The sequence below is a fragment of the Ciconia boyciana genome, chromosome 9, assembly GCF_034638445.1.
Source record: "Ciconia boyciana chromosome 9, ASM3463844v1, whole genome shotgun sequence".
Taxonomy (NCBI): Eukaryota; Metazoa; Chordata; class Aves; order Ciconiiformes; family Ciconiidae; genus Ciconia; species Ciconia boyciana.
Window position 1 is genome coordinate 14,346,756 of NC_132942.1, and position 14,905 is coordinate 14,361,660.

General features: G+C 38.1%; 1 protein-coding gene across 1 annotated transcript in view; it reads left to right on the forward strand.

Moving 5' to 3' along the window:
• The first annotated feature begins 942 nt into the window (after positions 1 to 942).
• GABRA1 (gamma-aminobutyric acid type A receptor subunit alpha1) overlaps positions 943 to 14,905 on the forward strand; it is a 43,435-nt gene continuing 29,472 nt past the window's right edge. The window contains exons 1-3 of the mRNA XM_072873294.1: positions 943 to 1,178; positions 3,389 to 3,476; positions 7,255 to 7,367. Of these exons, the coding sequence (XP_072729395.1) occupies positions 3,403 to 3,476; positions 7,255 to 7,367 (187 nt within the window). The 5' untranslated portion in view covers positions 943 to 1,178; positions 3,389 to 3,402. The remainder of the gene's footprint in view (positions 1,179 to 3,388; positions 3,477 to 7,254; positions 7,368 to 14,905) is intronic.

A 14,905-nucleotide genomic window follows, 5' to 3' on the forward strand; every position in this document is an offset into this window, starting at 1 on the left:
TCGCTGGGGGGGTTAAATTGACGTTAACTTCAGGCAGAACTGTGCCCCTCGGTGCCCGCAGGTGGGCCAGGGCCGGCCACCACGCATGTCCCGGGGGGGCAGCCGGGAGCGCCTCTCCCGCCGCGGGCCCCCAGCCGGGCGCGGCCGCCGCGGGCTCCGGCGGGGCGCGGGGGCTGTCCCGGCTTTAGTCCCCTGCGGGGCACCGAGGGGGCCGCGGGGGCCGGGACGCCGCTAGGTCCCCGGCGGCCCCGTGGGAGAGTGGCGCAGCGGGGGCAGGGGGGGCTGGGAGCCCCGAGCACAGCCCTCGGCGGAGCCCCGGGGCCGCTCCGGGCAAACGTGGCACCTACCGCTAAAAGGCGTGTGAAGGTGTGGGAGAGCCACCAGGTCCCGGAGCTGATTTCCTACGGGTCTCGCCCAAAATGCACGTTACCTGGGTTTAATTAGGATTGCACAGCGTCTCTGTCCCCGTCTGGCTACATCCATAGGCTACCGCCTGGTCTCTATAGGTATATGCAGTCTATAGGCACACACGCGTAGTGCTGCATCCTCTACATTTCCAGCTAGCCTTCATTCATATTTATGGCGCGATTAAATATTTGATCAAAGGTTGAACGCTAACGCAGATCGGTTATATTTTTGATGTACGACCCTTAATATAGACTTGTTTTGTAAACCGTAAGTGTCCTAAGATTCTCAGCGCAGCCTCCCCCCAGCCGTGCAGCCTCCCCCCCAAATAATAATAATGCTGCAGATTGTAGAAGGATTTGAGTCTGCAGCCAGAGAGAAAGGGATTAGGGCGAGAGCACTGGAAGTTAAATTGTGCTGCATATAAAAAATGGGCGGATTGGTCTCTAGATGAGAGCTTGGTACCACCTTCCTTTCTAAAATAAAATCTCTCTGGCATGAAGTCACAGCCTATTTCACATCCGGTTTACCCTGGGACGTATTACTACTGTCTTGGTAAAGAGAAAGCTTTTGTTGTATAGCGGCGGTCGGAATATTGGGAAGAGAAATTTGGGTGCTAAACCCGGAGGAGCGGAGCAGCAGCGGCGCCGGCGATGGCCGAGGCGGAGTGAGCGGCGGAGCCGGAGCCGCGCAGTCTCCGCGCCGCGCGGGCGGGAGGGCATCCCCGGCAGAGCCGGGCAGCGGCGCCGCGGACCCGTGCCCGAGGGGCTCCGGTAAGGGCGGCTGTTCGCTCGCACACACGCACACACACACACACGCACGCACACGCGCACACACCCGCACCCCTCCGGGCGCTCCCGGCTGCGGGCACCGCGTCCAGGCGCGCAGGCGGCTCCTCTCCCCTCTCTCCGCAGGTACCGCCGGGTCGGTGTGATTTTTTCCTATCCCTCCAGCTTGAAAATCCGCAGCGGTCGATGGGCATTTTAATTTATCTTATTTATTTATTTTTTAGCGTGGACTGATTTCCACCGGTCGCTTGGAAAAGGTTTTTTGGTTTTGGGGCTTTTTTTTTTTTTTTTCCGAGGGAGGCGGTGGGAGGGCTGTCTTTCTCAGGGTGAGGGGGAAATACAAAGTTGAAATGCCGGGAGGAAAACAAGTCTCGATTTGCGCCTCAGAGATGGGCAATTCTCTCAGCGGGGGTCAAAAATGCACCCCCCTCCCTTCCCCCCCCCCCCCCCCCCCCCCCCCAGTGGGAGCTGCTGAAATTCTCCCAGAAGCGTGGCTCTTTCTCCCATTTTGAATGGGAAAGACAGAGGTGGTTTCACAGGCGGTGCGGGCTGGGGGAGGCCAGGGGCTGGGGGCTGGTGGTTAACGCTCCTTGAAAGTCTTTGTTAACGTTTGCTTTTTCCAGCTGCAAGAAACTTTCCTTCTCCAGGATTTATAGCGCCTGTATCGGTTTATTGAAGCGGGGGGTGGTGTTGGGAGGGGGACGGGCGTGGAGCTCAACAGATCAAGATAGTTCAGAATAATTCACTTTCCGTTCTTTATCCCGAGGAGCCTTTTGCAAAGGCAGAAGTTGGCAGTACCGGGAGAAGGCGATTTTTGAAGCCACAGATGTTGCCTTTCCCTTTGTAAGGGGGCTGATCACTGAGCAAGTTAAGATGCAGTCTCGTCCCTGAAGATCTTTACCCACACTTTCCTGCCACATCCAGCTCCTTCCTATCCAGTTAGATTAGCTCAGCCCCACTCAATGCTGATCTGCCGATCATTTGCCTTTAAACGCATTAATTATATCTCATTGCTTACATACCGCTTTGTAATGATATTTTATTGATTTAAATTGTTCCTGAGAGTGTGCAGTGATTTGGGGTAGCTTTATTTAAAGGTACAACAGCATTTCCATGTATAGTGTTTCATTTTCTCAGGCATTTAAAAAAACTCCAATTCACTATTAGGGGAAAATACAGGCTTCATATTTTGTTGCCCTTATTTAATGTAATGAATACTAAAAATCGACTGGATTCCAGCACACAGTATATAGACATGTAAAGGGACCTGCAGCATCTCCTGGGCAATCAGTTGAATCTGGAACACCAATTCCACAAATACCAGCTAACTTTGTATTTGATGGTTTATTAGAAAGTGAAAGAAACCTTCTGAATTGTGTTACTTGTTACTCAAAGGTAAACTGAGAGTAACTCAGTGGAGTCTGGAGAGAGGAGACATTTGGAGAGGAGGAGAAGGCTGCTAATGCAAAAATATTTCCTAGCAGCAATCAGAGACTGGTAGGGATTTAGGGGATGGTGTGTAGGTTGTCAGCACATGGTTTGATTATGAATTGTGCCCCTTAGCCCGACAAAAAAATTAGTGTGCATATGCAGCAGCAGATCACAGAGTCAGAATCTGATCATTTTACTCCTTCTCTGATGCTAATATTTCAGGGAAGAGAATAGTAATAGCTGTAGAAGAAAGTTGCTTCCATCACATCAAAGCAAAGCAGTGGCTGTGAGGGAAGCACCGGTCTCCTCAATCACACTACCGCACACTGACACCTTCCAAGAGGTTTGGAAGGACTCGGGCTGGTTCAAGTCAAACAAAAAACGATTACACTTGGTTATCTGGAAATGTTATGGAGGCACCTTGTCACATTTTCAACACAGGAGGAAACTGAGTAAAAATTGCCACAGAGTTTGGGGACAGCAGCTTTAACTCATAATTGTTTTTGTTAAAGTTCAAGAATAATGCAAACAAGAATACACCCTTACCGTAAAATAAATCCCACTCTAAGCCTCTGTGTCTAAAAGTAGAAGGTAAACAGGAGAACAGCCAAGGCCACGCTCCCTTATTCTAAATGACATGAGCTATAGTATTGTGAGGTCATTGCCTGACATCAAATTATTCTGCAAAAGTTTCCAAAAGCAGATATTTTTTTCCACAGTACCTGTTTTAATGTAGGGGACATTGATGATTATTTTCCTTCTAGTTTCAGAGTCCACCATGAAGAGACTCCTGGTGCTTTGTGACTGCCTCTGGGCCTGGAGCCTCCTCCTGAATGCATTGACTGAAAGAAGGTGGGGAGATATTTTTTAATGCACCAACATATTTTAGGAACCTTTAATTTAATATAGCAGCATCAGACAAATACTGCATGGGCTGCACTACTACTAAGTGTATTGGGCAAAGTTAATCCCTGTTCAAATCCCAGCTAAATCTAACTAAGGGAAGACTGAAAGAAAACTACAATTTGTTTGTATAACATCTTTTTTTCAATATTGTGAAGAAAAAAAAGCAAAAGCTTTCTGAAACAACCTCTTAAACACCTGGGCAATCCTTTCAACTCTTATATAATGTCTGCTCAGAAATACAAGTTTCTTTAGAGAAAAAAAAAGTGTAATTAAGTTTTTTTAAATCTCATTTAAGTGCCATTTAGTAACTTCATTGTCCCTGCAAGCAAAGGCAGAACTTTCACTTCTTGGTTGGTCAGGATTGTGTCCTAACTTAGTAGCTGTTTTTGCAAATCCGAAGTAGACCTTTCTGGTGAAGGAGACTGCTTGGATGAAGAAGAATTTGTAAGCTCAAACCCCGTAACAGTTTATGTTTGAAAGACCATGCTCCACTGAATGTTTACAGAATATATATTGAAATCATAATCTAAAAATAGCATTAGTATTAAGAACAATTTGTAATCATACAACACCTCATCTAACAACTAGTAGGTTAACTAAAGACTATAAAGCAGTTTGGAGTATACTTGAAGTACTCTGCAATCAAAATTCAGTAAAGGTGTTTAAGAAGACTCACAGATGTATTTCTGTATTTTAAAAATATTAATGTCCTGTCAATAATGCTACCTAATGACCAAAAAGCAGTAGAAATTTCATATTGTCAATAGTGATCCCTAAAAGATGTATTTGTGCTTTAATCTCCATAGTGTCTCCTTATGCATTTGCAGCTCTAGATAAACTTATCCTCTGGCTACCTTGAAGATTTTAAATAGAGTGTGGAGTGGGCAAAGCGGCAAAGGTTCATCTGCACAAGTGTTTCCTCTAAAAAAAAAAAAAAAAAGAATAAAAGCAGGTGATTCATGTTACAATTGCTGTATTGAATAAACATGACATTTTAGAAGAACTACCTTTATTTTGATAATATATTAAGAAAGGTGAGATTTGAAGTATTCATGAAGTACTTCGTCTGGCCTACCTAAAGAATTTTGTGAAAACATGTTTATTGTTTAGATATGTGTACATACATTAATTATAGCTATAATGCATGCATATGCATTCTTAAAGTGAGAATTAAAATGCATTGGACTACTGTTTAAAAATTATATGGTGTGTCACTATTATAATGTCCTGTAGATGGAGTTAGTGCACAGTTTTTTATTATACTGTGGTTTAATATGAAAACACAATCGCATACAGTCACTTTTTCCTCAAAATGTACACACCTTACATGAAATGTATCTGTTTCTGAAGCCATTTTGTCATAGTAACTTCCCTTGCCTTTTCTTCTGGAGTGCTGTTAATCCTTTATGATAAAAAACAATTGATGAATTAGATAAAGTGTCTGCGATACAGCAAGACAGTTTTTCCATATCATTCTTCTTGTCATAAAAACCCAGCATTTTTTAAGACTATTTTAATATGTGTGTTTTGAATGAAACATCACAATTCGTCTGGAGTTACAGTGTATTTTATATGTACACATTCTTCCTGTTGTGACCATATGTCAGTTAAAACCAGCCCTAACGGTGCTTTTTACCTCTGATAAAATGGTGGGAAGAACAGGTAAGGGTACTGACAAATGCGACATCCAGAATGGAAGCGGTGTATTGTATTGCATCCTTTCCGACTGCACTGCAACTAGTCCATCTTTCTGACGCCTTTTCTGCAAACATACTCATTTATTTAGCACTAAAATTTCTGAAGTGTTTTTGTATCCTTCTGCCACCTTAATCCTGATGACCTTCTGCTGTCCTTGAGATATGTATGTACAGCAGCTTGTTTACTGACAATGAGTGTTAATATAAAATTTAATCCAGTGAAAAGGTCTGTGTTGCAATTCTACATAAGGTGTATGAGGAATGATCCTTTGAAAGATAATGCTCACTGGAGACAGTAGGAGAACTTGTTATTTGGTAACATATGGGAAGCATAAAAGAAAAAATATTAACGTCTGTGACTTAAAATGCAACTGTAGGTATGAAAAATAAATATGAATAAACCTATTTTTTTATTAAATGAAATTATATGATATGCCTAGAGGAAATTCATATTATTTTTTAAAACTATTAGAGATTTTGTCATCTTCATTAGAAACAGTGATTTCTATGCATTTAAAAACCCTGAAAATTGTTCTCTACAAAGTCACATCCTATTGAAATAAAACGAAAGTTAGTAAAACTTCTATGAGTGTCAGTTCTGAAACTCATCTAAATTTGTAGTGTTACTTATTCAAACCTGTACTGCAAAATAACTTGGAAGCTTTTCCAGAGTACCCATATTCTGGGTATCTTACCTCCATCTCTCTGTATTGGATACAAGTGGAATATACATGTGGGATACATAAAGGATGTTTGACTGATGCAGCTTACAGAAAATAATTTCAGAAATAATTACCGAAAATAGAACCAGATAATTTCATGTAACAGTATATTCCTCATAAGACGGTCTTTGCTGGTTAGAGCAGGAACAACTGGCAGAGCACTGAGACCTGCATATCGCTGTAGCCATATGGATAACAAGCTGCCCAATGGAAGAAATGCTTTTGTGACTAGACCGGATCCTAACAAAAGTTTTTGGCACTACACTGTTTATCCAGTTCAGTAGCAATGTGTGCAACAAAATGATGTTTTGGAAAGCAGTGGTTTTGCTTTTAGTCATGACGACTACACATGTTTATAATGGAGTCTTCCCAGCAATGAATGAAAAAATGATACTGGGTTTGGCTTTAAGACAACTGTAATCTATGATTAAGGGAATCATCTACGACAGGATATTTGGTAAAGGTTTCAAATTTAAGAAAAAGGTTGATTCTGATGTAATCTACAGCAGACAAACCACTAAGCCCAAGGATTTCATTCTGATTTGTATTGATGGAAGTAAGATTTTGGTAGCTGAGTTCAAAGTGCTTAATTTTATCCTTGTTCAAGCAAAATTTCAGGACCTTTGGTTGAGTTAGAGATACGCATTAGGGATCTGTAAGCGAAGCTTTATAGACATGAGAGATTTCCATATCAACAGGTGGTTTCATTACACATTTGTATAGAAAAGTTGGAGGTATTCCTCCAAATCTAATTGCTAAAGGAAAATAGGAAATAAAATAAAGCAAGATTATATACTGACCTATGAAAATGCACACTCACTTGTTTTCCTTCTATATTCGTAAAGAAGACATCTCTGTATTTTTTAATCTTTGTTTTAGCATTTGTTTTCAGTACTTAAGTGTCAGTGTTCTAAATTATTGTATCTTTCTTTGTATGCAAACCCTTTATAACTATTACGAATTAAACACATTATCTTTTGCTGACAAATTAGCCTTTTACTGAGGAACACATATTAGAATATTATAACCATTAATGAATAATGAGGTAAACATTAAGGAGCTGATGTTCTGTTTGCTCACCATTTATAGAGAGGCGCTGGTTTTCTACAATTTTACAAAAAATGTACAATTTAAGAAGAAAATGTTTAAGTGAAAGAACCCTATAAAGCACTACAGTCTTGTTTTATGGAGGAGATTTTGTGACCATAAACCAGTACAAGGAAGATTAAACAGATTTTGGAATTATTGTCTTGTAAGGTTATTGGTGGATTACTGTTTTTCAGTCTTAACTGTTCTGTATTTCAGCTATGGACAAACATCATCACAAGATGAACTTAAAGACAACACCACAGTATTTACCAGAATATTGGATCGTCTGCTGGATGGTTATGATAACCGCCTGAGACCAGGACTGGGAGGTGTGTTGTATTATAATTTTCAAGGTTACATGTTACATAAAAATCAGTTAAAACAATGTTATTTTTCCATGATGTACTTGTTTTAATTCTGTTTATATATACACATAAAATAATGCTGATATGTAATATCAATTTTTTAAAAAATACCATGCCTTCTCCGTCTTTCACATACTCAGTTTTCTCACACTTCTACCCAAAAGAAGAAAATGGTTCACAATTCAAGAAGACCTCTGAATACGTATTAAAACTTTAAATGTATGAAGTATAAAAGATAACAAAATATGACCCGTGACCTGACAAATGACAGGTTTATGAATCAGGCCTAAACAGCACATCTATCTATGACTATCTTCATAAGAGGATTTGGTTTTAAAAGTGAAAGCATCAATCAATCTTAGTCATAAAAGTCTCAGAGAAGTTTATAAGATTTTTTTTCTACTTAGGTATGTCAGGATTTGTTTGTGTAACATTTTGTCTTCACAGCTTGGTAAAAATGTCTTTCTTCTTCTGCTCTTGGTGCTGAATCCATAAAAAGGTATAAAAACACATAGCAATTACATCTTTATAAAAACATTATTACAAAGTCTAGTCTTGATCAGTGTCCCTACGTTCACTCTTTGATTTGTTCTACTGTGACACAACCCCAAAACTGGGTCTTAAAAGCTCCTTGTTCACAAATGTGAAAGTTCTAAACATACAAGCACAAATCTGTTCTTTCCAGTGCATGGAAAGGTTGGTTTTACTTCTTTCAGATGTCTTTTTTTTTTTTTTTTTGGACTCTTCAGGTAAAATAAAACAAAGCAACCCACCCCACAAAGTATAGTTCAACCTGTTTTCGTATAATAGCTCTCAGAGGAACTGCACTGTAAGAAGAACAGGGTATTACATTAAGAATTCTTATGCCATCTCCTGCGGATGAAATGGAAGGTAATTAAGAGTAAGCTTATTCTGTGGTTTGAGGCTACCATCTTGCAACAGTTCTTGAATTGTGAGCCAACTTCTTCAATGGTTTGACTTCACTGACTTCAAGGAATGGCTAAAGATAAAATTCTGTTCATAAAGTATTAACACATTTAAAAATAGGTTGGTCTGTAAATTTTCATGTGCAATTTCAGATAATACACAACAAAATGAGAATCACTTATTACTTTTATCTACCAGTAGTTTTGCCTGCTTACTTGTAAACCCTTGGACTAGTGTAGAAATAAATGCTCCTTAATCTTTGATTAATGCAACTGTACAATTCAGTCAGCTACTATATCACGGTAAATAAACACAGCAGAGAAGGCAATAAATAAATGAAACTCTCTAAACTGTGTAGAGCCTGGTACATATCTACAAGAAAAATCTGAGCACATGATGATTTCTTATATGAGTTTTGTAGCTATTATGATTTGTTTAACAGTTACTAGAAGAGCAAACAAAGGGAGATGCAGGGAAAGGATTTTCTCCCATTCTCTGGATTACAATTTAGAGAACTAAGCACATCGGTATAGAGTCTTATGTATGTGTGTTTATACATATGTTTCTGAAGTCAGTCTTCAAGGGTGTACTGGAAGAACAGGTCTGCATACCTCATGAAAGGATCATCCAGTCCAGTTAAAATTTACTCCTGACAGAAAGACTGTTTAATGTAACTGCTTCTATAGGAGGAAATGACTCTCTTCACGAACTTTAATAGCCATTTGCATCACTCTCAGTTAAAAGCAAAAATGAGTGGAACATGGGAAATATGGGGTGGAGGGAAGGCAGGATTGGAGTAGTTTCTGTAATCAAAGGCTAGAGAAGTTTAAATAAGCTTTGCATTCCTCTTTTGAATTGTGTTGCATGTTCCTGCCTGTAGCCAAGAACCTCACATATCACAATTTCCCTGTTGCTCAGTATGTTACAGTTTCATAGTGTCAGTTCAGCAGAGTAAGTTTAATTAATCTGTTATATTTGTCAGCTTTGAATACTAGAACTAAGAGTACCAGGACTTTTAAAAAATCACACATCTAATGAAATCGTGGGCAGTAAATTAATGTTTAAAATCCAATGTAGTAAGAAATAGCTTTACTCTTTTGACTGTTGAATAATGCTTTACTCAAAAGACAAATTATAGATTTCAAAAACTAGGGACAAACATCTAGGGCAATGTTTTCAATTCTGGTACCAATTTATAATAAAGGGTTTGCTCAGGAATTTTGAAATTCACCTCTGCAAAACCTTCTTGCTGAGGTGTCTAAATATGAGCTAAGAACCTCAAGATGACTCAATTTTGACATATTTGATGTAGAAACTTTGTATAATGGGGAAATGTATTCTGAAATGTTCCATACATAAAAATATCCAATGAGAAATATAAATCAATATATCAAATATAGCACAGGTTTTGGAGTTGGAAGTTCAATAGCCTTCCATCATAGCATGATCTGTTGCTGGAAATTTTAAAATGTATATGGAAGAGCAGTGGTTTCATTTTTCTTCCCAACATCAGTGATGGCTTCTTATTAAATATTTCAATCAAAACACGATTTTTATCTACTCTAAAGAGAAAGTTAACAAAGCTACCAATATAACAGCATTTTTAGATATATAGAATTAGGTCTAAAACTCATTTATTCCATATTAGCTGTGATGTAGCAATCAGAGAATTTAAGAGACCAGAGACCCTCATACATATATGTTATGTTGATAAATTTTACGCTGTTAGGCACAATGTAAATCTGTGTACCACTGATTACACTATAGCACTCTTCCAGTTATCCAAAATTGTCCGTCCTGTTCTTTCTATGCCTTCTGAGAAACAGTAGATGAAGTAAAACATTGCGTGGTACAGTTACTTTCTTCTACAGAAAGGGGCATATTGCAGAAAACTCTGCTTATTCCTGTACTACCTCTCCTTCTGTCGTGCAGTTTTTCAAATACATAAATCTACAGAAAAGAGAATTCTGTGCATGAACAGAAACAGAAAAGAGAACCAATTTCTCTCTTTCTCACCTATGGAAGAAAAGGTAGATGATAGAGTTTCTTCAGTCAGTATTTGTTTCTCCTTCCTTGTGTTTATGTGTATGCATGAAGAATTCCATGACAAAAAGGTATGTTTACTGAAAAATTGTAATGAATTGTGAAAGGGGTTTGATCTTGATCTTGTTCTACTCACTTATAGGAGTAATTTCCTCCTTTTTGAAATAAATGCCATGGTATTTCTCTATCCCAAGTTTTCAAACTTCCTACTAGTGTGGTGAAGAGTTTCATTGGTAAAAATATCCTGGTGAGGCAGATGAGGCACCATGAAGCCAGGAACAAGCTCCTGGAGAGATCTCATTACAAAGATACATTGTTGGAGTTATACTATATATTAATTGGAAAGCCAGGTTAAAAGGTGGAGCATTAAGATAATGAAAAATTTAGAGGTGCTGAATTTTGAATCACTCTTTCAGCATGCATGGAATCAGTGCTAGATTAATATTAAGTCCTCCTTTTCCTTTTTTTAGATCTTCTCTTGAGGTATCACTTCAAAAGGAAAAATAAAAAACACGTATGCTCCATAAAGAGCATGGAAATGAAAATTATTATTCATCAGATCACCCAGTAAGGCCATATCTGAAATTTAGTGAGCAGCTCTGAGCATTTTGCATTAAACAAAGAAGGAACTATTCATCATTAACAAGAATATAAAAAAATTGAGTAGATGACCCACAGGGAAAAAATATAGTGATTGAATATGCTCAGTATTTAAAAATGGCATTGTGGCTAAAATTAATCTGATTTTTCTTTAAAAGAAACACACAGCACTATACTATGCATTGGCACATTTGCACCTCTTATCAATAATTATTGATATAAATTATATTATTTAGATGTTTGCTTCCTTCATATGTGGGCATAGTCACTTAGTCAGACATTGCTAGGAAATAGCATCTATTGTACCCATCCATAAACATGGACAAATAACTACATTTACAATTATTTATGCTTGGAAAATAGAACTTTCAAAATGGATGTAAAAACATTCTGAATCACACTAGAGGACACCTATTAACTCTATGAGTGGATAATAATTTACAAAAAGCAAGAAGGAGGAATAGCAGAGAGTAACATGTTGAAGCTGAAAAAGAGGAAACGATGTCAGACATTAAGGGAAAAAATAAACAGTGAAGTCATTTAGGTAATAGCATAATTTTCTGTGGGAAGTATCTGGATCCTAGAACTACAGGTGATCAAAACTGGGATAAATAATAAAGATGCTACTCTCTTTTCAAATACACAATCCTGAACAAAATAAAGGATCAGATAGTGGTGGGAAGGAGTCAGATAAGGAGGAAAATTCACCTCAATGTTTGGTGACCTCTCATAGTAAACCACTATATCGAGAATGGTTAGTAAACTATAGTAAACCACTATAAAAAGAATTGAAAAGCAATGAAAAGTGATGGGAAAAAATAAGTTTCTCAGATAAATGGATATGCCATTGCCTTTTGTTCTAGGTTGTCTTCATGTGGGGAATAGAGATGAGCCCTGGGATGCCACCATGGCAGATTTGGAGTGCCACCAGTGGAGAGAGGGCGGGCTTGCACAGCGCAGGTTGTTTGTACCTGATGCTGAGATTCATTAACATGAAATCAGGTGCAGCTACAGATTTTTTAAGACTATCACCTTTGTAGTGCACACATCCCCTCTCTGAACTAGAGGATATCATGTGGTCTGTGACCTTTTAACTTAGAATAATTGTAAATGTGGTTTATCCCTTTGAGAGTGATTTTGTAGTAGAAAGGCTGTTTAATACAGAACTAAGAAGAACAAGAGTGGGTTTGATTAGGCAGACCAGAATCTTCCTAAATGAAGTTTGCTTTTATAGTTGGGTTGAATGCCTATTAGATCATCCCAAGTAGATTATCAACATTATGTCAGTATTGAACAGAATTATACTTGGTTTATGCTATCAGTAAAAGCTATTTGTTGAGCTCTCCTGTGTGATGTTTATCAAAATTGAGTGTGACTGTCCTTAAGTGGAACGTTGGTCCATCTCAGGCAATTCATTACTTCCACAGAGTGCTTATATTTAAAGTGATGGAAAATAAACCTGACAGTATTATGTTAATTAGGTTTTAAAATTCAGTTTTATGAGAACATCATCTATAAATAAATATATGATAAACTTACCTCTTGGTGATTGAGGTCCCAATGGAAATTGTTGGATTTCAACTCATATCTGAGCTAACTTAAAGTTTAGGGAAAATATGGTTTTGGTCTGTATGTGTAATAAAAATTTAGTTAAACCTAAATGTTTCTACTTTAAAAGAAAAGAGAGTGCTATACTGGACCTCTAAACATAATGCTGCAAGTGAAGAAGGACTAGATGCTACACTTAACTCTGTAAAAAATGAAAGGGCTGATTTTGATCTTTTTTCCACTCTGTAGGCACCATATTGATGTAAAGGCAACTGTAAAAAGCCATGGATGACCCTAGGAAAATTTATTTAATACAACATTAGGGAGGTAGGGAGGATATAAGCAGCTTTAAGCTGTTAATTGGCATTGGGAGAGGTGCTATGACACTGTGCAGCTCTCAGTAAACCCTTCATAGCAGTACAGACTGTAGCTGGGTAATCACAGGACAGCTCACTGTTCTCCCTTTTGGTCTCTGCTTTTACAAAAGCAGCAGCACAAAATTCTTATGAGTGTATTTGTTGTGGTTCTTCAATCACAATACTTCATAGGATGCAGCCAGGGTGATTAGTCTACATGACTTTTTTAGTAATAACAGTGTACACTATACAGGCATCTAAATTCCTTTCATATTTTAATAATTTTAGCAAACACTTACACAAGACATGCAGGAGGAACAAGTGCATTACCTGAAAAGATGGAATTAATTTAAACCACCAAAATATGCAATTCAAATAAGCCTTGTGCTCAAATACCAGCAGGTCAGAAAGAGAAATATTTAATATATAGTTTCTTATGATAAATAGGCTTATTTCCTGCTGTTTAAATAAATCTGTATTTCTTATTTTGTTCTCAATTTGTAATCCAATCACAATTCTAGGAATAATGAGCTCCCTGGGAGTTTAAATCAAAATATTTATTGTTACTAATTTTGAGATTTTACATTAGTCTAGCATCATTAGCAAAATGCAGTAGTTGTAAACAGTAAAATTACAGTAGTTCACATTGACTGGTGCTTTCATAGCTATATGTGGATCAATGCCTGAGGCTATGTTCCAGAGTGTCTAGGTGTGGTACTCAGTTGCTATTTTGCTGATCACTACCTACTTGGACCCTATGGTTGCCTTATAGTAAAACTAGTAAGTCATTAATAATTTCCTTGGGGTTTTTTTACTGCAATTGTTACATGTTCTACAGATATCCCTATATTACTTAGTCCTAGTTCATGAGATAGCTCTTACAGTCAAGAGACATGGTTAACATGTCTTTACAACTGATAGATTTATCCTCAGCAGTCCAATCAGCTCCTGACCTGAGCTTGTTTTGTTCAATGACTTAGAATTTTCTCTAGTTCTTAGGAATATTGTGAAGGTTTTGAATATAGCTCAGGATTTGAGGTTCTTGAAAAATGCATTCTGAGTATTTGAAGAACAGTTTAAGCCTTCCCAAGGTAATGAAGCTGCAGACTGAACATGGTTAACCTTGATTCTAAATATATATCCCAACTGTATGAGTAAACACATGTCCTGTGCAGGAGTGACTCACAACTTAGGAAGCTCTTAACAAAAAGCACAGTTGAATCATCTAATTAGTAAAACAGCAAACAAAAATTTCAAAACTTCCATATGGCTTTGGAAGGTCTAATCTTTTTATGTGTGTTCATATACACTTTTTCATTGCTTTTCAAAATAAGGTACATATCAAAGAAAAAATAAATAATTTGGCGGTGTGTACAGTGGTTTTATCTGGATTTGAAGAGACCTGGGATTAGATGCTCTGCAAAAGTGTAATCACTATGAAGATAACACAATCTCTTGTGAGTTCACAATCCGAATTTTCTATTATTACTTATGACTTACATGCCACTTAAATTATCTTCAATATTATATAGAAATGAAAGGCATCACTCATTTTTCCACTCCCTTGGAAATCTTCCATCTTACTGCCAAAGCCTTTAGTTTCCATTTTGCGTCCTCAAAGTGATTTCCTTAAGCCTCAACCTCTCTACTGTGACCATATGTCTCCCAAAACTAGAATTCAGGATACCACTACATGATATGCCGCTGATTCAGAGAGCATATTCTGTGTTTGTGCAGGGTAAATCAGTTAGCTATATCATATTAAATAGAGGCTCACTCAGAGCTGGGACTCTGAGTTTACACCATTAAGGGATGAATGCATTGTGCCTGAAGAGCTTCTAGCATCTTCTATCTCCTAGTGACACCAGTGGAAGTGCCTCAATGGAAAGGAGATGGAGAGATGGAGAGTCAGGATGAAAGATCTTTAGAAGAGTCATTTGAGTTTCACTTTTCAATATGTAAAAGGCTAATAGGTTTCATGATGACATTAGTTTCTCAGTCTTAAGAAAAGGTGATTCAGTAGCTGGA